Source organism: Ictalurus furcatus, chromosome 1 (assembly GCF_023375685.1).
Source record: "Ictalurus furcatus strain D&B chromosome 1, Billie_1.0, whole genome shotgun sequence".
Taxonomy (NCBI): domain Eukaryota; kingdom Metazoa; phylum Chordata; class Actinopteri; order Siluriformes; family Ictaluridae; genus Ictalurus; species Ictalurus furcatus.
This window is the reverse complement of record NC_071255.1, coordinates 38,534,578-38,557,775: the sequence shown is the minus strand read 5'-3', so window position 1 is coordinate 38,557,775 and position 23,198 is coordinate 38,534,578. Positions and strand designations below refer to the sequence as shown.

The window sequence follows — 23,198 nt, the reverse complement described above, 5'->3', positions numbered from 1 at the left end:
AGTGTGTGATACAGTGTGTTAAGTGATTGTGTGTTACAGTGTGTTATTAAGTGATTGTGTGTTACAGTGTGTGATACAGTGTGTTATTAAGTGAGTGTGTGTTACAGTGTGAGATAAAATGTGTTATTAAGTGATTGTGTTACACTGTGTTATTAAGTGATTGTGTTACACTGTGTGATACAGTGTGTTATTAAGTGATTGTGTGATACAGTGTGTTACAGTGTGTGATACAGTGTGTTATTAAGTGAGTGTGTGTTACAGTGTGTGATACAGTGTGTTATTAAGTGATTGTGTGTTACAGTGTGTTATTAAGTGATTGTGTGATACAGTGTGTTATTAAGTGATTGTTTGTTACAGTGTGTGATACAATGTGTTATTAAGTGAGTGTGTGTTACAGTGCGTGGCCCGCGGTAACCACATCCGGGTATGTATCCGTCCCAAACACCGAGTTGCATTGTGGGAAACGGCGTCCGCTGTGTCCGTATTCTCTAACGGTGTTTACGCACAATCCGCGCGAGAGCCGCTTCCTGCCGAGTGTTCGCGCAGCCTTCGGTTTATTGTCTTCTTTCTGTTTCTGTTCTGAAACTGTCCGCGGAGGAACCTGACAGGCTCCTGAAGTGTTTTTAACAAAGAGAACTAATCCTCCGCTGAGAGAAGACAGAGATCTGGGGTTTGTGAAGCTCCGCGAGGCGGCAGGTCTCAGCATGCCCGGGAAGAGTGAGGAGAAGCCCGCAGAGACATGAGGACTGACCGCCGCTCAGCGCTCACCCGGAGGACTGGAGCTCCACACCGGAGGGGTTTTACTGGGTGACGGAGGAGCACAGACTTTATCCCGGAGAGGAGTCGCCTTATAGACTCAAATAACCCCAAATAAAGCACAGGAAGTGTGTATCGCCTCGTCCCTGTCCCGGTAAGTGTACTGAGAGGGTCTCTCTGCTTCAGGAACCTGAACAAACACACCGGTTTCACCGAAACTGTCCATAGAGTACCGATTACTGGCGTCTTTATTCCGGGTTTCAGTGTGTGTCACCGTGTGTTATAATCTGTCCTTCAGTCGTAGTGGGGTTTTAGCTTCAAAGTGTGTTGTAGACTGTTTTATAATGTGTTACAGTGTGTTGTAGACTTTTATAGTGTGTTACAGTGTGTTGTAGACTTTTATAGTGTGTTACAGTGTGTTGTAGACTTTTATAGTGTGTTACAGTGTGTTGTAGACTGTCTTATAGTGTGTTTTCAGTGTTTTTTTTTAGCTTCAAAGTGTGTTTTAGTGTGTTTTATAGTGTGTTTTCAGTGCGTTAGTGTTTTTTTTAGTGTCAAAGTGTGTGGTAGTGTGTTTCAGAGTGTTGTAGTGTGTGGTTGTGTGTTCCAGAGCATGGTATAGTGTGTTGTACAGTGTGTGGTAGTGTGTTTCAGTGTGTGGTAGTGTGTTTCAGAGTGTGGTACAGTGTGTGGTAGTGTGTTTCAGTGTGTGTTTCAGTGTGTGGTAGTGTGTTTCAGAGTGTGGTACAGTGTGTGGTAGTGTGTTTCAGAGTGTGGTACAGTGTGTGGTAGTGTGTTTCAGAGTGTGGTACAGTGTGTGGTAGTGTGTTTCAGTGTGTGGTAGTGTGTTTCAGAGTGTTGTGCTGTGTGGTAGTGTGTTTCAGAGTGTGGTACAGTGTGTGGTAGTGTGTTTCAGTGTGTGGTACAGTGTGTGGTAGTGTGTCTCAGAGTGTGTTTCAGTGTGTGGTAGTGTGTCTCAGAGTGTGGTACAGTGTTTCAGAGTGTTGTGCTGTGTGGTAGTGTGTTTCAGAGTGTTGTACAGTGTGTGGTAGTGTGTTTCAGAGTGTTGTACAGTGTGTGGTAGTGTGCTTCAGAGTGTTGTACAGTGTGTGGTAGTGTTGTACAGTGTGTGGTAGTGTGCTTCAGAGTGTTGTACAGTGTGTGGTAGTGTGTTTCAGAGTGTTGTACAGTGTGGTAGTGTGTTTCAGAGTGTGGTACAGTATGTTTTGGAGTGTGTGTGTGTGTGTTGGTGTGTGTGTGTTTGTCTGTTACAGTGTGTGTTGGAGTGTGTTTGTGCATTACAGTGTGTGTTGGAGTGTGTTTGTGCGTTACAGTGTGTGTTGGAGTGTGTTTGTGCGTTACAGTGTGTGTTGGAGTGTGTTTGTGCGTTACAGTGTGTGTTGGAGTGTGTTTGTGTTACAGTGTGTTTTGGAGTGTGTTTGTGCGTTACAGTGTGTGTTGGAGTGTGTTTGTGCGTTACAGTGTGTGTTGGAGTGTGTTTGTGTTACAGTGTGTTTGTGCGTTACAGTGTGTGTTGGAGTGTGTTTGTGTTACAGTGTGTTTTGGAGTGTGTTTGTGCGTTACAGTGTGTGTTGGAGTGTGTGTGCGTTACAGTGTGTGTTGGAGTGTGTTTGTGTTACAGTGTGTTTGTGCGTTACAGTGTGTGTTGGAGTGTGTTTGTGTTACAGTGTGTTTTGGAGTGTGTTTGTGCGTTACAGTGTGTGTTGGAGTGTGTTTGTGCGTTACAGTGTGTGTTGGAGTGTGTTTGTGTGGTACAGTGTGTGTTGGAGTGTGTTACAGTGTGTTGTAGTGTGTTACAGTGTGTTGTAGTGTGTTAGTGTGATAATAGAATAAAATATTTAGTGTAAGATAATTATATTATGTAAATAATAGAGATGAAGGAATAACTGGAATTACAGTGTGTCTGACATCTCTGTATGCAAACATTATAATGAATTGACTAAGAAAAGGCTACTGTTGATTTATAACACAGACACGTGTGTGTGTGTGTGTGTGAGAAATAAAAATGAGATTCTTATTCACCATGCATGTAATGACAGACATTGCATACGTCTTTTCTCTCTGACTCATGTAAAAAGTGTGTGTGTGTGTGTGTGTGTGTAGATAGGTTACCTGTCAGACCAGTTAGGATGGTTTTCTGGTTTTTGTGAAGCAAGTCTCCGGGAAATTGTGTGGTTGTTCTGTGTGTGTGTGTGTGTGTGTGTGTGTGTGTGTGTGTTGTTGTGACAGAAAATATTATGTAGTTTCCTCTGATTTGTGGTTGGTAGTTTCTGTCTCTGAATCATATCTATATGGCAGGTGATGATGATGTCATGTGTTCTTAAGGTGTGGTTACTTTTGTTTTCCAAATTCTTTTTGAGTTTTGAGAGTGTTCTGTGTTCTGTTAGGACCTGATCCAACATGTAGAACTAAACTTTAAATTAGAGATGCAGTGATCCCACTAATTCTATTTTCAATACAATCCTGACTAGCTGTACCATGTGAGAACATTTTCATTAAACCTTCCTGTTTGTCTGAACCCCACCACGGCCTGGGAACTTTCTGTCCAAACCCCGCCACGGGCCGGGAACTTTCTGTCCGAACCCCGCCCGGCCACGGGCCGGGAACTTTCTGTCCGAACCCCGCCCGGCCACGGGCCGGGAACTTTCTGTCCGAACCCCGCCCGGCCACGGGCCGGGAACTTTCTGTCCGAACCCCGCCCGGCCATGGGCCGGGAACTTTCTGTACGAACCCCGCCACGGGCCGGGAACTTTCTGTCCGAACCCCGCCCGGCCACGGGCCGGGAACTTTCTGTCCGAACCCCGCCCCGCCACAGCCGGGAACTTTCTGTCCGAACCCCGCCATGGGCCGGGAACTTTCTGTCCGAACCCCGCCCCGCCACGGCCCGGGAACTTTCTGTCCGAACCCCGCCACGGGACGGGAACTTTCTGTCCGAACCCCGCCACGGGCCGGGAACTTTCTGTCCGAACCCCGCCACGGGCCGGGAACTTTCTGTCCGAACCCCGCCATGGGCCGGGAACTTTCTGTCCGAACCCCGCCACGGGCCGGGAACTTTCTGTCCGAACCCCGCCCGGCCACGGCCCAGGAACTTTCTGCCTGAACCACGCCAAGGCCCGGGAACTTTCTGCCCGAACCCCGCCTCGGCCAGGGAGCTTTCTGTCCGAACCCCGCCATGGCCCGGGAACTTTCTGCCCGAACCCCGCCCCACCACGGCCCAGGAACTTTCTGCCCGAACCACGCCATGGCCCGGGAACTTTCTGTCCGAACCCTGCCACGGCCCGGGAACTTTCTGTCCGAACCCCGCCACGGCCCGGGAACTTTCTGTCCGAACCCCGCCATGGCCCGGGAACTTTCTGCCCGAACCCCGCCCCACCACGGCCCGGGAACTTTCTGTCCGAACCCCGCCACGGCCCGGGAACTTTCTGTCCGAACCCCGCCACGGCCCGGGAACTTATATTAGCCTTGTAGCTCCAGTGTAAAATGAAAGCAGCTTCTGACACAGAAGACATTCCTGACCAGGGTGACATTGTTAACTGGCTCCTGCTGTATGGTGTGATGTGTGCATAGTTTGTGTGATTGTGTAGTTGTCAGTCAGGTGATGTGTGGAGTTGTGTAGGTGAGATGATGCGGTTGTGGTTCCGCCTCTCGGGTGTGGGATGTGACAGAACTCGTACTGATATGATGGCTTTAAGATAATGTGCATTTAGGGCTTTCAGTTGTGTTTGTATCTTTACCTAGTTGTGAAGTTGTTTTAAATAGAAAATTGTGTTTGGTGTGTTTGTGTTTTTATACGTGTGTGTGTGTGCGTGCGTCTGTGTGTGTTTCACCCACTGGTTTGCATCCATCAGCTTTAATAATTAATCAACATAATATGGGGGAAAAAAACATTCTACTGATAAAGTGTAGCTTTCCGTGTGTGTGTGTGTGTGAGATTAGTGTTAGATCTGTGTTGTGAGCAGGTTTGGGGAATAACGGAATACGTGTAACAGCGTTACGTAATCAGGATAAAACCCGTAGCTGTAATCCGTTACAGAACAAAGTCATCAGGTTACAGGTACGTTTAGTGAAAATGGGAATATTATCAGGATTACAGTTTTCTATATTTAAAACTAAAGAAATGAATCTTTTGACACACCAGTATACACACAGCTGTTTGATTCTAGTTCTGGTTCTCTCTTGCCAGTCGTGACTCACATGAGAACCTCCTGGAGCATGCACTAATAAATTTCACAGAAAGTTAATTTGGTAGAAATGAACACAGATTGTTCTCTGAAATGTTTTTGTTAGGGGACAGTAAGTCCTCTTTTTCAGACCTAAATATGAGAAAATGTCCGGGATTCTGCTTTAGTTTCATTATGATGTGTTTATGGTCTAATACTGCATCACGTTTGCATTGCTTTAACCCTCTCAGTAAGTCCCGCCTCCTCGCACACCGATTGGTCGATTATAAAAGACTTGCAACAACTATTGGGCAAATTCCTGCCTCTAGACCGTTATCCTCCTTTCAACGAGCGCGTGAAGGTGAAGCGATGTGTTCGGTGTTAAACAGTTATGCTACAATAGCAGCGAATGAAGCTGTCCTGAGTCGAAACAACGCCCATGACCATATAAGGTCATTTTTAATCTTATCTTATCGCACTGCTTTATATTACATGGCCATTCAAATGTGTAAATGACGGCAGAAGGTTCACTCGCAGTGTCTGATGTTTTATTTTATTTCATATACATTCAAAAGAATGTAGGAAAAAATGTGAAGTGTGTGCAGAGTGAACCCAATTTTATTTATTTATATTTATTTATATGATGCTAATAGTGTGTCTTTTCCAGTGTATAAAAGTCTGTATTCATAGTAACACTGTTCTGAACGCTAATTAAGACACACACAAAAAAAGGATCCTCTTTTTGGAAAAGCAGAATATGGTGTAATGTTACCCGCATCAGGGACAGTGATCTTTTATTTATTTATTTTATTAAAACAAATCCAAACATTGAACATGTTTTAACCTCTAAATAAAAGTGTTTTAGATCATACTGCTTTTCTCTTGACTTTATTTACACATGTGACCTTGAAGTAATCCACAAATAATCAGATTACATTACTTTCACATTGTGAGACTTGGATTACGTTACTGATGATATTTTTTTAAAAGTAATTTGTAACTGTAAGGGAATATATTTTTAAAGTAACCTTCCCATCCCTGGATCTGACATTCTGACGTCACTAAAATGATTACGTGCACGCGCGTGTGTATGTTGGTGGGAGGAGCAACCGATTTATTGAACAAGATCCCGGCTGGTTTGGAAGAATGAGTTTGTTTGCGCATGCGCGCTGCTGACTCGCAATAATCCAGATCAGAGAGAGAGCGCGCGCATGCAAGCTCATAGAAAGAAGAACAAGGATACACACTCTGCATAAACACACACATACACACACATACAGTGCGCGCGCACACACACACACCGAGGATGTGCAGTGTGTGGTGTAGTGAGGGTGAGGGAGCTCGCGCTGCTGCAGCAGCTGTATGAGGATAAACCCGGTGCGGCGCGCGCTGCTCCTGCTGCATGCGGACAGGTCACTGCTTACAGGATTACCGGAAACCTTCGTGTGGGACTCCATCATCATCCTCAGGATTTCCGTTGTAGGAGTAGGAGCGCGCGAGGCGGATTATTCAGCACGCGCGCTGTTTATTCGATTCGCCGGTTTGCAGTCAGCCAGCGCGAGAGAAGGGGATAAGGGTAGCGCACGCGCTCGAGCTTCAAAGGCCCTGGTGATCATAATAATAGCTACATAACGCGAGCGCGCGCGACTGAGAGGCGAGAGACGCGCTGCACGAGACCGTGTCAACATTATTATTTTATGTTTAGTTTCAGGTTTAAACGGATTATAAACAACACTGCGGTGTTTAACGGTCGGAAACTTTGATTTTCCTTCCTTTTTAAAAACGGACGAGCACGAGCCCTCCCTTTAAACCCGGAAGCGCGAAGAAGAAGACGAAGACGGCAGTAACCGGGACACAGCAGCGCGAGACAACAGAGGAGGGATTATAAACACACAGTAACGGAAATCTGGGACAGACTCAGCAACACACACACACACACACACACACACAAGTACAAGTAACACACACCTAACCATAGGCACACCGCTTCACGCGCACTTCTAGTTGTGTGTGTGTGTGTGTGTGTGTCAAATTGGAATGTGATGTGGGAATGTAATCCCCAAAGCAGCTGCAGCATCACTTATACTCTCTCTCTCTCTCTCTCTCACTCACTCACTCACACGCACACACTCACTCACTCACACACATATTCACTCACTCTCACACACACACACACACACAAGAGAGCTGTAGTGTTCTTCGAGTCCATAACACAACTATAACAGGCACAAACATACAGCTTTAGACAGGTGGTGTTCTGGACTGTGTGTGTGAGAGAGGTGAAGGGGTGCTCTCTCAGGATCAGTGCTGTCCCACTCTCTCTACTCTAAACAAACAGGAAGTGGGAACATCACAAGGAACAGCACAGAATTCTGGGACATTACCTTGTGCACTGGATCTGCTGGAGCATTGGCGTGGCAGCCATGTTGAGTTCTGTGACTCCGCACTGAGTGTGTGTGTGGGTGAAATGGAGACTGATAGAACAGGACTGATTGAGGTGCTGGCTGAAAACACTTGACTATTACTCTCCGAGGTGTGTGTGGGGAGGGGGAGGGGCCTGTTGTGGCAATGGGGAGCTCGGCGTCATCGTTGACGACAGAGGCGGAGCCTGAGCACGGGTTCAGCAGGTCGTCATACCCAGCGACGCCGCCTGTGGGCTGGATACGGAACAGTCACAGCAGCCCAGTGTGGGGGAGCCGAGAACACACACACCATCACACACACCACCGCCCGCGCAGGTAACACACACCATCACACACACACAAACATATTGGGATGTTGAGGCGGTGTTAGTGAGGATGAGGTGAGGTGCTGATGATGATGTGAGGAGACTCCAGTTCCAGTTCATCCCAAAGGTGTTCAGTGGGGTTGAGGTCAGGGTTCTGTGCAGGACACTCGAGGAGTTCTACCTCCTTCCAACCTTCACACACCACGTCTTCATGGAGCTCGCTTTGTGCACTGTGTGTCTCGCTGGAACAGTGTTTGGGTTCCTCTTAGTTCCAGTGAAGGGAAACTGTAACGCTACAGCGTACAGAGACGTTCTATACAACTGTGTGCTTCAGACTTTGTGGTAACAGTTTGGGGAAAAACCACATATGGGTGTGATGATCAGGGGTGCACTTACTTTTGGCCATATAGTGTATTTAAGCAGGCTGATTGTGAGGAAGATGATGGAGGAAGAAGTATTCTGCTGAATCAAACTGGCACCACTGTATTGATCTTTCACCTGGAGAGACTGAGAGCATTATTTATTCATACACTGTACCATTCTGTGTGTGTGTGTGTGTGTGTTTGTGTTTAGTATGGTAGTATTTACTAAAAATGAACTCTGCAGAATGTTCAGCTTGGAGTTCCAGAGCCGTAGAACACACAGTTTAAAGTTCTAGCACTGCAGAATGCTTGGTATTGAATCTGAGAGCTGCAGGATGTTCGACTCTGAGCTCTAGAACTTCAGAACCTTCAACACAAAGTTCTAGAACTGCCTAAAACTCAGGTCACAGTTCTAGAGCTCCAGAACCTTCAACACAAAGTTCTAGAGCTGTGTAATACTTAGCATAGGGTTCTAGCACACTGAATTTCAGAGCTGCAGAACACTCTCAATTAAATTTAATAGTAATAACAAAAAATTGTAGCTTTTAATCATTGGTGTTTCTCTCTGTCTCTCTCAAACACACACACGCACACACACACACACACACACACACACACACACACACACACAGCAGGACATTTGGAGACTAAGTTCCAATCATTAACACCAACATAAGATCTGGCCCTCATCCTACTATATATAGTGGTGTGTGTGTTTGTTCGTGTGTGTGTGTGTGTGTGTGTGTGTGTGTGAGATTGTAGAGTCAGTGCTAACTGCTGTTCGGCCAAGTGTCTCTACATGAGGCGATATCACAGCCAGCACAGCCACGTGTGTGTTTTGTGTTGTTAGTGAATAATAGAGTAGTACTGTGGTGTTGTAGTGTGTTAGAGTTGGCCTTGTGTGTGTGTGTGTGTGTGTGTGTGTGTGTGTGGTTCTAAATCACTGTGTTTAAACAGAAACTCTACCCTTTAGACCTGGAATGGAAAATATTAGTGTAGAAGGAAATGTCAGGTTTTGTATGAAATGCAATACAAGGCAACATAAAAGCGAGAGAGGATTTAAAACTGAAAGATAAAGGACTGATCTGTTGATCTGTGAAAGAGAAGATGGCGAGTGTTAAAATAATAAATCTAACAGGAGTCTCGTGTATTCAATTCAATTCAATTTTATTTGTATAGCGCTTTTTACAATAGACATTGTCTCAAAGCAGCTTTACAGAAATATCAACACGGTATACAGATATTAAAGGTGCGAATTTATCCCAACTGAGCAAGCCACTGAGTGGCGACGGTGGCAAGGAAAAACTCCCTAAGATGTTTTAAGAGGAAGAAACCTTGAGAGGAACCCGACTCAGAAGGGAACCCATCCTCATCTGGGTAACAACAGATAGTGTGAAAAAGTTCATTATGGATTTATATGAAGTCTGTATGGCCTTAGGAGCAGCCGTAGTCCCAGCAGTCTGGAATTAGAGAAGATTTGAGCTCCATCCAGAGGCAGAAAGGATCTGGATCTCTAGTATCTCCATAAATTCATGTGGGGCTCGGCGAAAGGAGAGAGGGAGAAAAAAGATATCACTAGATATCTTATAATATCTTATAAGATAAGTGTATCACTAGTATATTTCTGCAGGAGCAGTGCTAGCTGTAAGTCTCACATTAATCACTGGTTTAATTGAACAAAACGTCTTCCACACTCGTTATTCAGCAGCACAGAGAATAGCACCTGATCCAGCGCACAATCGCGTGTAACTCCAGACACGCCTCTGTTTAGATAAACTCCGCCCCAGAGTGTGCGACTCTCACGTAACTTCTGAATAGCGCTGTGTGAAACCCTGGTGTAGACAGGAAGTCTGGAGATGCACGTGGAATGGAAGCAGAGAGGAACCTCATGTTGAACCTGCATCAATACTGAGGAAGATCACTCGGTGTTTCTCACAGAACTGAACAGAAGTTCGGGTTGTTGCGTGACGCTGTGACACTGTAGACTCGTTAGAGCTTCGGTTTCTTTGGTCGTTTTCTTTGCCCTCGTGCTGTTCTAGTCCTATAATTGATTAGAAGGTGCAGCTTTAGATTCCAGGTCTTCGGAGATGGATGGAAGGAGAAAAACACAGAATCTGAGCTCTTGAGGCAATGTTTGGGTGGGAGAATGAACGATTTCATATGAATCATATTCTTCTGCAGCATTCAAAGTGGTGTTCACAGCACTGGAACATAACATTGCTGAGGTGGAGGAACAAGCAGTAGGCCAAAATCTGGCTTGTGGGATTGCGCTACAGGAATTGTGGTGTAACAGGAGATCATTTCTCTAGATCTGAGCACTTCTGAGAAATGGCCTCACCTCATTTTCATTGGACTAGAACTTACAATAAAAATGACATCTGATTGTTTGTGTTCCTGAATGTTCTCTGAGACATAAAGCAATGATAGATCTTCCTCCGACTCCATGAGAGTTGCGTGAGTGATCGCTGATGACTCACGTAAATTACAGCTGCACGCAGTCTGTTTCTCTCATTCATCTCACATCTCTTAGGTTTTCATTTGACTCAACCTTGTATTTAAAATAGCTGTGAACATATTAAAGCAGATGCAGCACTTTAATAAAATAAAATCCTGAGGATGCAGAACATTTCATTAAAAGAAGTGGTGGAAACCTTTATTATACTTATAGATAATGTCATGTTTCATGTCCATGTACTTTGGATCTGATTACATGTAAGGTGTCTAATCAATACAAATTATCCAGAGGGTCTAGTTTGGGATCCATATGAAAAAGTTCATTAGGAATCAGCAGTCAGGCTGAATTCATACGGATTGGTGAAACTCTTTGCTTGTAAACACAGTCATTGTGCATATAGACATTTCAGTAAGGTAACAGAGTCAAGGACAGACAACGACATATTAGAACATGTGTGTAGGAGGGTAAAGATGTGTGTAATTGTCAGAAATCTGACATTTTGATGCCACATTCAGCATAAGATGCTAACACCTGTAGAGATTATCAATTACACAAAGTATATCCTTTCTGTTCCGTTCTAGACCTGAGTCTGAGGTGTACGGGTCTAAGGTTCAGGTTTGGGTTGTTTGCATTGGGACTGCGGTATACTCTGTGTGTGTGTGTGTGTGTGTGTGTGTGCTGTTTTAAGTGATGATCTAAACAAGTTTATGAAGAGGATTAAGATAAGAGCGAGGGCTTTGCTGATGGAACATCTCTGCAGGATTCAGAGGATTTTATACATTTGAAGCGGATTTGTTTTTTTTAAAGCGTTTCTCTTCTCTTGATGATTGTGTGTGATCATCGTCTCTCAGCAGGACCTGCTTGGAGTTTTGGGATTGTTGGGTTTACTCAGTGTGTGGGCGTTGATGGGGAATCTCTTCGAACTATGCTTGGCTTAATCTTACATTTAGTTTGTGTGTGTATTTATATTGTTGGTGTATAGCAGTTAATTTATTTCTTTTTGTTTCTCCTTCAGTCTCTCTCACTCCCGCGGGTCGATGATGGAGGCCATTGTTCTTGGTTCTGATTGGTCGTGCGTTCGTTGTACCTTCTTAAACACGGCGGGGTCTCCACGCTGCTCCATCTGTGAGGCACCACGGAACAAACCTGATCTGAACAGAATTCTGCGCCTCAGCAGCTGCTGGACCTGTCCGCGCTGCACACTGACCAATCACAGCGCATCAGGGGCGTGCTCAGTCTGTGGGGCGCCACCCAATTCGACAAATGGCCCTACCCCTTCTTCTTCCTCTCCCTCCATCTCAGAACCCATTACTTCCAACTCCGAGCCGAAACGGCAGCATGTGGATGAGGACTTGATAAAGAAGTCTGAGCCTAATGGGGAAGTAGGAAACACTGAAGTGGGTGTGGTATCAGGATGGGCGTGTCCTCGCTGCACCCTTGTGAATACACCCACAGCGATGTCCTGCTCAGCCTGCGGTGGCCCAAGGAAACTTTCGCTTCCCAAAATCCCACCCGAGGCACTGGTAGTTCCGGAAGTCCGGACGCCAGTGTCTGGGTTTCCTGCACAAAATGCTGGGGCAGTCCTTATTGATCTCACTGAAGACTCGCCTCCTAACCCTGCCCCTTCTCAGACACCATCTCCACCTCCTAACAACACCAACTTCCTTCCTCCTTCCTTGTCCTCTTTGCAAAATAATCCTGTTCCTCGCAGCAGACGCGAAGTCCCACCCCCTACTTCCCCCTCAACTGGACCCGCCTCCAAACCTAAGCCTCTCCCTTCCTCAGAACCAATCAAACGCCTTAGTGTGCTTGAAGAGGAGGAGCCAAGTCCTAACCATCCAGCCCCACCGTCTTGGAAATGTCCCGGATGCTCGGCTCCTTCTGGTCCTTCGGTATCTTCAGCAGGACGTTGTGATGCCTGTAGAGGACCACGCCAGGGGACGGGGCCGAGTGCAGATGTCATCGATGTCCTTGGTGAATCTGTTCGATTCACTCCAGCCACACCCTCAAGTCCTGACTTTACGTCATGGGCATGTTCCAAGTGCACGTTGCGGAATCCTACAGGGTCGGGGCACTGCAGTGCATGTGGAACCTCCAAACTTCACGGGTTCTCTGAGCCCTTCACTAAAAAGACCTCACACACACCTCGAGGAACAGGGCAAGGGGAGAAGTGGGCATGTCCAGCATGCACACTGCTAAACGAGGTGTGTGTGAAGCACTGTGTGGCATGTCACACAGCTCAACGCTACTTGAGAACCAGAAAGGTGAAGGCACTACGCCGCAGAGAGAGCGTTCATGTGGAACAGCGGAGGAAAACAGATGAGGGGGAGGCTAAAGAACTGTGGGAGAACATTGTCAGCTTCTGCAGAGAGGTGTGTGTGTGATGGGGGGTGGATACGGGACTCCACTATAATTAACTCTCTTAACTAAATGATGTATGGAAATTATCCGACATGCTGCTGACCATAGTGTGTTAAACTGACAGCAGAACTGTTTTCTAATAGTAGTCCAGTAGTAATGTAGCATGTAGCAACATGGACTAATAATTCTTTATGGGCATGTCCAATAATGAGCCACGCCCCTAACATGCCCACAAGACACAAACTAAGACATGTTCTTTCAGTGAGAACGTTCGTCTTCCGTGTGTTTCAGAACGCAGTGAACTTCGTGGATGACAGTTTTCCTCCTGGTCCCAGATCAGTGGGCTTCCCGGAGAGTGACAGCGTCCAGCAGCGAATCAAAAAGTGGCTCCGCCCACACGAGATCAACTGCAACAACTTTAAGGATCGTGGGGTGAAGTGGTCAGTGTTCCGAACGCCCCGCCCATCTGATATCCTACAAGGGCTTCTGGGTAACTGCTGGTAAGAGACAGAGGAGGCTGTGTGTGTATTAGGTTTTGATAATCAGTGTCCTTACATTTATAATGAGTCAATACTGCATGTGTGTGCGTGTTGTGTGTGTGTGTGTGCGTGAGGTTCTTGAGTGCATTGGCTGTGTTAGCGGAGCGTCCTGAGCTGGTGGAGCGAGTGATGATCACTCGCTCAATCTGTCCTGAGGGAGCGTATCAGGTTCGACTGTGTAAAGATGGAACGTGGACAACGGTGCTGGTGGACGACATGCTGCCGTGTGATGAGTACGGATACCTGCTGTTCTCACAGGTGTGTGTACGCGTGTGTGTGTGTGTGTGTGTGTATGTGTACATGTGTGTGTCCAAAGCAATGATAAGTCCGCTCATCTGCAGTAATTATCCATCCATCCCTCCCTCCAAGTATTCAGCTATCCCTCCCAATTATCCATCCATCCATCCGTTATTCCTTCCAATTATCCATCTATCCCTCCCAACTATGCATCCATCCATCTCTCCAAGTATTCAGCTATCCCTCCAATTATGCATGCATCCATCCATAGCTCCAATTATCCATCCATCCATCCATCCATCTAACGATATATATGTTCATACAAGTATCTATCCATCTGTATAGCCTCCCATCTAAGCAAGTAGCCAGTTTTCCATCCAGGTATCTATCTGTGTATTCTATATCTATTCACGCCACAGTCTAGCCATTAAACCAAGGATCATTCCATTCATCTATCCATCCTTTATCTGTCAGTCCATCCATCATCTAGAATAAAAACATTTAAATAATAATAGTAATCTCAGTCTCGGTCTTTCTCTCTCTCTCTCTCTCTCTCTCTCTCCAGGCCCAGAGGAGACAGTTGTGGGTGGCTCTGATAGAGAAGGCGTTGGCGAAGCTGCATGGTTCGTATTTTGCGCTGCAGGCTGGTCGAGCCATCGAGGGTTTGGCCACTCTGACTGGAGCTCCATGTGACAGCCTCAACCTGCAGGTGAACAACACCAACCCGCGGGAGGAACCCATCGACACCGACCTCATCTGGGCCAAGATGATCAGCTCCAAGGAGGCGGGGTAACACATATAACACAAATGTTATACACACACACAAACACACAGAAAATATACTAGTTACATTAGTGTCCATGTGATTGGTTGTCATGGTTGGATCTTGTTTACGATTGGTTTATTTCTTACTCAGTTTCCTGATGGGGGCGTCATGTGGTGGCGGGAACATGAAGGTCGACGATGCCGTATACGAGTCTCTGGGGCTCCGTCCACGACACGCCTACTCCATCCTGGATGTCCGGGACGTTCAAGGCTACAGGTAACTAACACACACACTCACAAAACACATATTTTTATTCAGTTATGTTCTAGATTTTGTTCTGCACATTTCTAGATTGTTCTGTTGTCCCCAGTGTTCTTTAGGGGGTTCTCTTCTGCACAGTTCTAGAGGGTTTCTGTGGTGCAGGTGTATAGGTTCTTCTGCTCAGCGAGATCCTATGTAGTAATGCTGTGCAAGGTTCTAGAACTGGTTCTGTATGATAAGATTCTGGATCATTCTCATCATCCTGCATTGTTACAGTTTTCAGGCTTCTAGATTATTCTGTTCCCCAATGTTCTCTGGGATTTATTCCACAAATTTCTAGAACGTTCTGCAGGGGTACAGATTGTTCTATACTGCAAGGTTCTAGCTAGCTGTACTTATCAAACTCTGGGGTTCTGAGTTAGTGTAAGATTCTGGATTGATCTGTTGTACAGTATTCTTGCTGTTTTTCCCGGTCTTTATATTGTTTTGTGTCTGTTCCAGGCTGCTGCGTCTGAGGAACCCATGGGGGAGGTTCTCCTGGAACGGCTCATGGTCAGATGAGTGGCCTGATTGGCCACAGCACTTGAGACATGAGCTGATGGCTCACGGCAGCAGCGAGGGAGTGTTCTGGATGGAGTACGGAGACTTCATCAAGTCAGTAATCAGTACTTTTAAAACATTATCAATACATCAGATTTACTGATTCATCAGAACAGAGTCCAGGTTAGATCAGTGATGTGCATGTCAGGACTTACTGATAAATACACTGTAATGAACTTAGTGGTATCGCTAAGATACTGAACTGCTGATCAGTGTTGATAACACGCACATACACACACACGCACATACACACACACACACACACACACACACACACACACACACACACATACATACACACACACACACACATACACACACTGCAGGACTGAAATATAGACAGCCACTCCTTACAGCTCATGTTTTATTCACACCCACAGCACAGACATGTATCTATAACCCCCTCTCTCTGTGTGTGTGTGTGTGTGTGTGTGTGTGTGTGTGTGTGTGTGTGTGTGTGTGTGTGTGTGTGCGTGTGTGTAGGTACTTTGACTCAGTGGATATCTGTAAGATACACTCAGACTGGCATGAGGTGCGTGTGCAGGGTTCGTTCCCCAGCAGAGCAAGTGGACCAATCACAGTGAGCGCTCTGACTGTACTGGAGAGAACCGCCCTGGAGTTCGCTCTGTTCCAGGAGGGGAGCAGGTACACACACACACACACACACACACGCACACACAATACACTACACACACAATACACTACACACACAATACACTACACACACACACAATACACTACACACACAATACACTACGCACACAATACACTACACACACAATACACTACACACACAATACACTACACACACACACAATACACTACACACACAATACACTACACACACACACAATACACTACACTCACGCACACAATACACACACACAATACACTACACACACGCACACAATACACTACACACACAATACACTACACACACAATACACTACACACACAATACACTACACACACGCACACAATACACTACACACACAATACACTACACACACAATACACTACACACACACACAATACACTACACTCACGCACACAATACACACACACAATACACTACACACACGCACACAATACACTACACACACAATACACTACACACACAATACACTACACACACGCACACAATACACTACACACACAATACACTACACACACAATACACTACACACACACACAATACACTACACACACAATACACTACACACACGCACACAATACACTACACACACAATACACTACACACACAATACACTACACACACACACAATACACTACACACACAATACACTACACACACGCACACAATACACTACACTCACGCACACAATACACACACACAATACACACACACACTACACACAATACACACACACACACAATACACTACACACACACAATACACTACACACGCACACAATACACTACACACACAATGCACACACACACACACTACACACACAATACACTACACACACACACACACACACACACACACACACACACACACACATTTGTGTGGAAAATCTGTGATAATTTGGAAAAATGATAAAAAGGTGAAATCCTGGATTTCACGGATCTGTTCCATTTTAATTTCACCCACGAATTCTTTCTCTCTTGTGCTTTAGTTATTTCTTTCAGTGTGGATGTTTATTAATTGACTTATTTCTCCCATTACTTATTTCAGTTTTACTTTATTTATTTATTTATGTATTTATTTACCCATTGATTCTTTCTTTTTTATGTTTAGACATGTATTATTTTATGGATGTATGATTGAGTTATATTTGCATGACCGTTCTGTTCCGGGTTTTCTCTGTGTTCCCTCTCTGTCCCAGACGTTCCGACTCCGCAGATAATCACCTGTTGGATCTGTGTATCATGGTGTTCCGGGCCTCGTTCTCCAGCGGGAATAAGCTGACGCTCGGCCGGTTGCTGGCTCACAGTAAGCGTGCGGTGAAGAAGTTCGTAGGCTGTGACGTGATGCTGGAGCCGGGAGAGTACGCCGTCGTCTGCTGTGCCTTTAACCACTGGAACAGCGGGGGAACACCAGGTACACACACACACACACACACACACACACACAGCAGGGGTGTTAAAACTCATTTTAGGTAAGGGGCCACGCTGCCCTTCGTCTGATGTCGAGGGAACTGGTCCAGAAATAAAACATCAGTTTAGTGACCAATAACACAACACCTTCCTTCTGTTCATCTCAAAGGTACAGAGTGAACATGTCTCACATACACAACACATCAACACACTGAAATTCATTAACAAAAACGTGACACAAAGTATTCACCCCCCTTGAATTTGAGTAATTGCTGCTGCTGTAATGTGTGAACTTCCCTCTGGGATTAATATAATTATCTCTCCGTCTGTCTTATTGGGATTATATTTCACTAGTCACCTACAGACAATAGCCCATTAGACCCAATTCTCATTCTTCACCCCTTTTAGAAGGACACATGGGGACAGTGTAAAGTTTTCAGCTTTCTAATATAATGAAAAATGACTCCATCCTGCCCTCTAGTGGAATAACAGACTCCTCGTGTTGTGTGTTGTGACACATTTCCGTCAGCGTTGTTAAAACCTCGGCAGCACAGAGAGAGACGGCAGCTTCATAATACCACGCTGCAGGTATTCTCCAGAGCATTCCCGAGCAGTGCTGGTTCTCTGTGCAGGGTTAGCTTGAGTCTTCGTGTCTGTTAATAGGGATTTTCTTACCTTCGTGATGTGTTTGTATGATGAAGGATACAGTTAGACAGGTGCTTTGCATGTACTGTTGGATTCAGTACTTCAGGAGCTCTTGTAGACACATGCCGCATCCCAACTGGCGTAAAATCCGTCCTAAATAGTGTCCGAGATGTTGAAATGAGGACCCCAGATGTACCCGGATGGTCTAGTGTTTCTGTTCTTCTTTCAGTGTGAATCAGCTAATATTACCCACAACTCCTTGTGCTTTGTGGCTGAATTCAACCTGCAAACATGGCGGAGGAGTGTAACGTCAGTGATGTGTCTTCAGTATTTAAGTTTAAGAAGTTAAACGTTAAAGGAGACCTATTGTAAGCCTTTTTATAAGATATATGTCTCAGGTGAGGGCGCACGGTGGCTTAGTGGTGAGCACGTTCGCACCTCCTTCTGAGTCGGGTTCCTCTCAAGGTTTCTTCCTCTTAAAACATCTTAGGGAGTTTTTCCTTGCCACCGTCGCCACTCAGTGGCTTGCTCAGTTGGGATAAATTCGCACCTTTAATATCTGTATACCATGTTGATATTTCTGTAAAGCTGCTTTGAGACAATGTCTATTGTAAAAAGCGCTATACAAATAAAATTGAATTGAATTGAATTGAACCTCCAGGGTCGGGGTTCGAGTCCCACCGGGGCCATGTGTGTGCAGAGTTTGCATGTTCTCCCCGTGCTGCGGGGGTTTCCTCCGGGTACTCCGGTTTCCTCCCCCAGTCCAAACACATGCATGGTAGGCTGATTGGCATGTCTAAAGTGTCCGTAGTGTATGAATGGGTGTGTGAGTGTGTGTGTGTGATTGGGCGATGGATTGGCACCCTGTCCAGGGTGTACCCCGCCTTGTGCCCGATGCTCCCTGGGATAGACTCCAGGTTCCCCGTGACCCTGAAAAGGAGTAAGCGGTATAGAAGATGGATGGATGGATGGATGGATGGATAAGCCTCAGGTGTTCCCAGAATGTGTGTGAAGTTTCGGCTCTAAATTCCCCACAGATAATTTATTCTACCCTGCTGTAAATGCCCCTTTTTGGGTTTAAGCAAAAACACGCTGTTTTCATGTGTGTCTCTTGAAATGCAAATGAGCTGCTGGTCTCCGCCCCCTTTCCGGAAGAGAGCCGTGCCTTTTAAGTGCTTCAGAAACTACGGCAACAGCAAATTCGGGAGATTCTCTTGTGTTCACAGAAACCGTACACAGTTCTCAAAAGCACAGTCAGTGTACTGTACTGTACGTAATAAAGGTGTTTTCAGGTTAAAAATTAAAATGAGCTCTGGTCTCCGTGAATACGATCAGAGACAGCGGTAACTTTAGCTGCATTAGCCGTGGAATCTGCTAACGAGCTCGTTCAGAAAGGTGATTTACAAACATTCACAAAATATAAAGTGTGATACTTCCATCTTCTGGATCTGAAGCTGGATCAGGAACAGTTGGGACTGATCCATGATTGAGAAATCCTGCTTTGTACTGACCCACGTTCACAAAGCAGTCTGGTGTGAAATGATTTAAGGCATTTTCGGGGCACATTTCCTTCCAAAATAAAACTTCTCCACTGTGTTCAGTGGCTCTGACGCCGGAGAACATGAAGACTCTGATGTTCATTCTTACAAACAACAGAACACTTACAACGCTTACGAAGCTCAGACGTTCTTCTCATCATAGCACGGAGAACATGTCCGACTGTGTGCAGCTCACTCAGGGGAGGAGCTATGCTAATAGGGCAGAGTCCATCACCAGTTGTGGGCGGGGCTTGTTCCACGTTAGGGTGTATTTTGAGACACTGTTTATGATTTATTGGGAATCTAAAAGGAGGAGTGTGTGGATTTTTACCGTTGTAGGGTGGGTGTGTACACACACTGCTGACACTCTTCTCTTCACACACCATGTAAAAGTGAATAGATCTCCTTTAAGCACTAACCAGAGTTATTTGTCACGTAAGAGTGATGTTTGGATGTTGTGTAACTTAACATTTTAGAGGGGTGTAAATGACGTGTGGAGAATAAATCAAGGGAACGTTAAATTAAACGATATAGTATATGTTATATAATGAATAATGAATGAAGACGGTGATCCTAAATCATTCCGTGAGCCGGGTTAGAACCTATATCGGGCCAGTTTGACATGTCCTGGTTTACTACGTTACATCATGTCTGTCTCTCTTTCTGTCGTTCTCTCTCAACTCTGTGTGAGACTGTTTATTTTAATGTGTGTGTGTTTTTGGTGTGTCCCTGTGTGTGTGTGTGTGTGTGTGTGTGTGTGTGTGTGTGTGTTTTCAGTGTCGAGCCCCACTGCCCCCCCTCGGGCGTGTCCTGATTCTCCGGGCTTCATTTTGGCCATCTACAGCTCCAGACAGGTGATGGTGGAGCAGGTCGAGGCCACGGCAACCACGCTCGCCGACGCCATTATACTGCTGACGGAGAATAAAGGAGAGAGACACGAGGTACACACGCGTACATATGTGCACACACACTTTCACACACACACTTACACTTTGAAAAACCATTTAAACATCTCTCCTTCTCTTTCTCACTCCACTTGTCCTGTTCTCAGGGCCGTGAGGGTATGACGTGTTATTACCTCACTCATGGGTGGGCGGGGCTTATCGTCGTCGTGGAGAACCGACACCCAAAGTTCCACTTGCATGTGTCATGTGACTGCACAGACAGCTTTAATGTGGTATCGACACGCGGCAGCCTGAAGACTATAGACAGTGTTCCACCACTACACAGGTACACACACCCACACACACACACACCCACACACACACGCTGCATTCTGAGAGACGCAGGATGAGTGACAGGGATAGAAACATGTTGAGAGACCAGATGGATGGAGAGACAGGACAGAAGACAACTATGGAGATGAAGATGTAGCGATTTGGGACAACACTGCCATCTGGTGTTTGACTTTGTGTACTACATGTGTTTATTTGTGTGTGTGTGTGTGTGTGTGTGTGTGTGTGTGTTCCACAGGCAGGTTCTGGTGGTTCTCTCTCAGTTGGAGGGGAACGCTGGGTTCTCCATCACACACCGTCTGGCTCACCGTAAAGCAGCGCAGGCCAATCTGGGCGACTGGACTCCCACTAAAGCCACACACTCGCCACAGCTCACACCTGATACAGAGGGACTGCACAAGCCCCGCCCACTCTGACACACGCCCACATATGCCCACACACACTCATGAGGGGCGGAGCATAGCGGAACTACTGAGCCAATCCAATCACACGACTGCTCCTGGAGCCAAACGCAACACACACGTACACACACACAAGGACGGACATGAGCTCAAGGATACCGCCATTACTGATACACACTGTGTGTGTGTGTGTGTGTGTGTGTGTGTGTGTGTGTGAGCCAAACCTGCAGGAAGTCCAAGCATCTCCTCCGTTTTTATATCTGCGTGTCAGGCTGTCTAAATACCCAATTAAATGTCTTTTATTTTCTTTTGTGTCATGTGCTCTCATTAGCATATATGGGTGGGGCTTAATTTGCCACAACCAATCAGGGAGCCTGTGGGAGAAATACTTGAAGTGAACGTGTCTGTGATGCTAGCATGTAGAAACCATGGCTGTGTTCCATTCACTAGCCCTTGACGACTTGGTCCCTTGGTCCCCATCTCTCTATCCGATGCTAGTTACCAGCTAGTTAGTTCGCACACTCGCTAGTCCTTGTAATACATGACGCAAACTTAGGAGTTTGTTGCAGATAGTTAGCATGCTAATTAGTCAGCAAGATGGCTAGTTAGATAATGCTAGGTAATTAGCAATCTAGTATGGAGTGTGTTCCTGTTTTAAGTTGAGTCATTAGGGAAAATGTTGATACTTTATAATCTGCTTGCTGTTAATTAGCAAGCAGGTTAGCTTTATTATGTTTTAACTTTAACAAGTTAGCTTGCCAGCCAGTTTACGTGATGTAACTCACATATGGGTTAGAGTTATAGGTGAAGCACACTTTAGTCATTAAGCAGAAGTCAACAAGGCAGTGCTGAAAACAGTATTGGAACACTGTGTGTGTTTGTGCTAATTTATTGGTGATAAAGCCGAGGTGGTGAGAAAAGCACAAAATGATGGTGAGGAATGGAGTGCTCTGATTGGTCAGATGGATGTTGCCATGGTTTCTTTTGATCTGTCCTTTTTTACATGTTTAATATATTCAGGTCAGTAGTGCCCTCTGCTGGCGCACAGACACACACTCACATATTTTTATATATATATATATATATATATATATATATATATATATATATATATAATACCTGCACTCACCCAGGGTCCTCACTATATTTACATGCACACGTTATTGTTCCTCCTTATGAACAAACATATCATACTCTCTCTCCATGGTGTACTCAGTAATACTGACCATGTACACTCTCATCCTACCTCATAGACACATACAAGCTAAACATGCAAGCATTTTCCTCTGGACACACTCATTTTCTCCCCTTAAACACACACACACACTCCCTCTCTGTTCTTCATCTGTGTGTGTGTGTGTGTGTGTGTGTGTGTGTGTGTGTGTGTGTGTGTGTGCGTGCGTGCTGGTAGATCAGGATGAACTCTGTACGCTTGGTTCCCTATCTCAGGTTCCACAGGACCAAATAAAGATTTTTAATCTGACAGAGTGGGCTTACTGCTGTGGGGGTGGCGCTTGTATGTGTAGGGGTGGGGTTTACAGGTGTATGGGTGTGGCGCATTGCTGTGAGGACAGAATTCAGGATTTATAGGCTGGTCTTGCATACATGGGGCTGGACATCACAGTGGTGTGGGCGGGGTTTATAGCTTTGGCGGTGGGGTTTACACACTAGACTAAATGCATACAAATATAAATAAAATATGAAATATACTGTGTAAAGCTGTAAATGATCATTGTTAATAAAAAAACCTATTACTGAATATGCAAATTAGATGTTCTTTCACTAAAGGAAATACAGTGTGTGTGTGTGTGTGTGTGTCCATTGTGTTTCTGAAGCTTTTTTTTTTTGGTTTGCTAGTCATATCAGTATAATAAGCTAGCATAGACATTAAAGTGAGCAACATACTGAAGAAACCGCAGGGAATTCCCCACTGAGGGTCTGTTCAAACAGTTTAGTGCAGTACTAAATTTAGACATGACTTGCTACAGAACTGTCCAGAACCTTGTGTGTGTGTGTGTGTGTGTGTGTGTGTGTGTGTGTGTGTGTGTGTGTGTGTGTGTGTGTGTTCA

At 45.5% G+C, this 23,198-nt stretch overlaps 1 protein-coding gene across 2 annotated transcripts; it reads left to right on the top strand.

Moving 5' to 3' along the window:
* The first annotated feature begins 275 nt into the window (after positions 1-275).
* capn15 (calpain 15) lies at positions 276-22,888 on the top strand. 2 transcript variants are annotated; one of them, XM_053637877.1, is made up of 12 exons: positions 276-910; positions 11,498-12,854; positions 13,135-13,343; positions 13,457-13,640; positions 14,185-14,408; positions 14,536-14,661; positions 15,148-15,300; positions 15,730-15,891; positions 17,100-17,314; positions 20,271-20,434; positions 20,545-20,723; positions 20,967-22,888. In XM_053637877.1, exons 2-12 carry the CDS (start codon positions 11,520-11,522, stop codon positions 21,142-21,144), a joined length of 3,129 nt encoding a protein of 1,042 aa, XP_053493852.1. In that variant the 5' UTR covers positions 276-910; positions 11,498-11,519; the 3' UTR covers positions 21,145-22,888. The 2 variants fall into 2 exon arrangements, with proteins under 2 accessions (XP_053493852.1, XP_053493845.1); XM_053637870.1 differs by lacking the exon at positions 276-910 and adding an exon at positions 7,506-7,675.
* Positions 22,889-23,198: the final 310 nt, after the last annotated feature.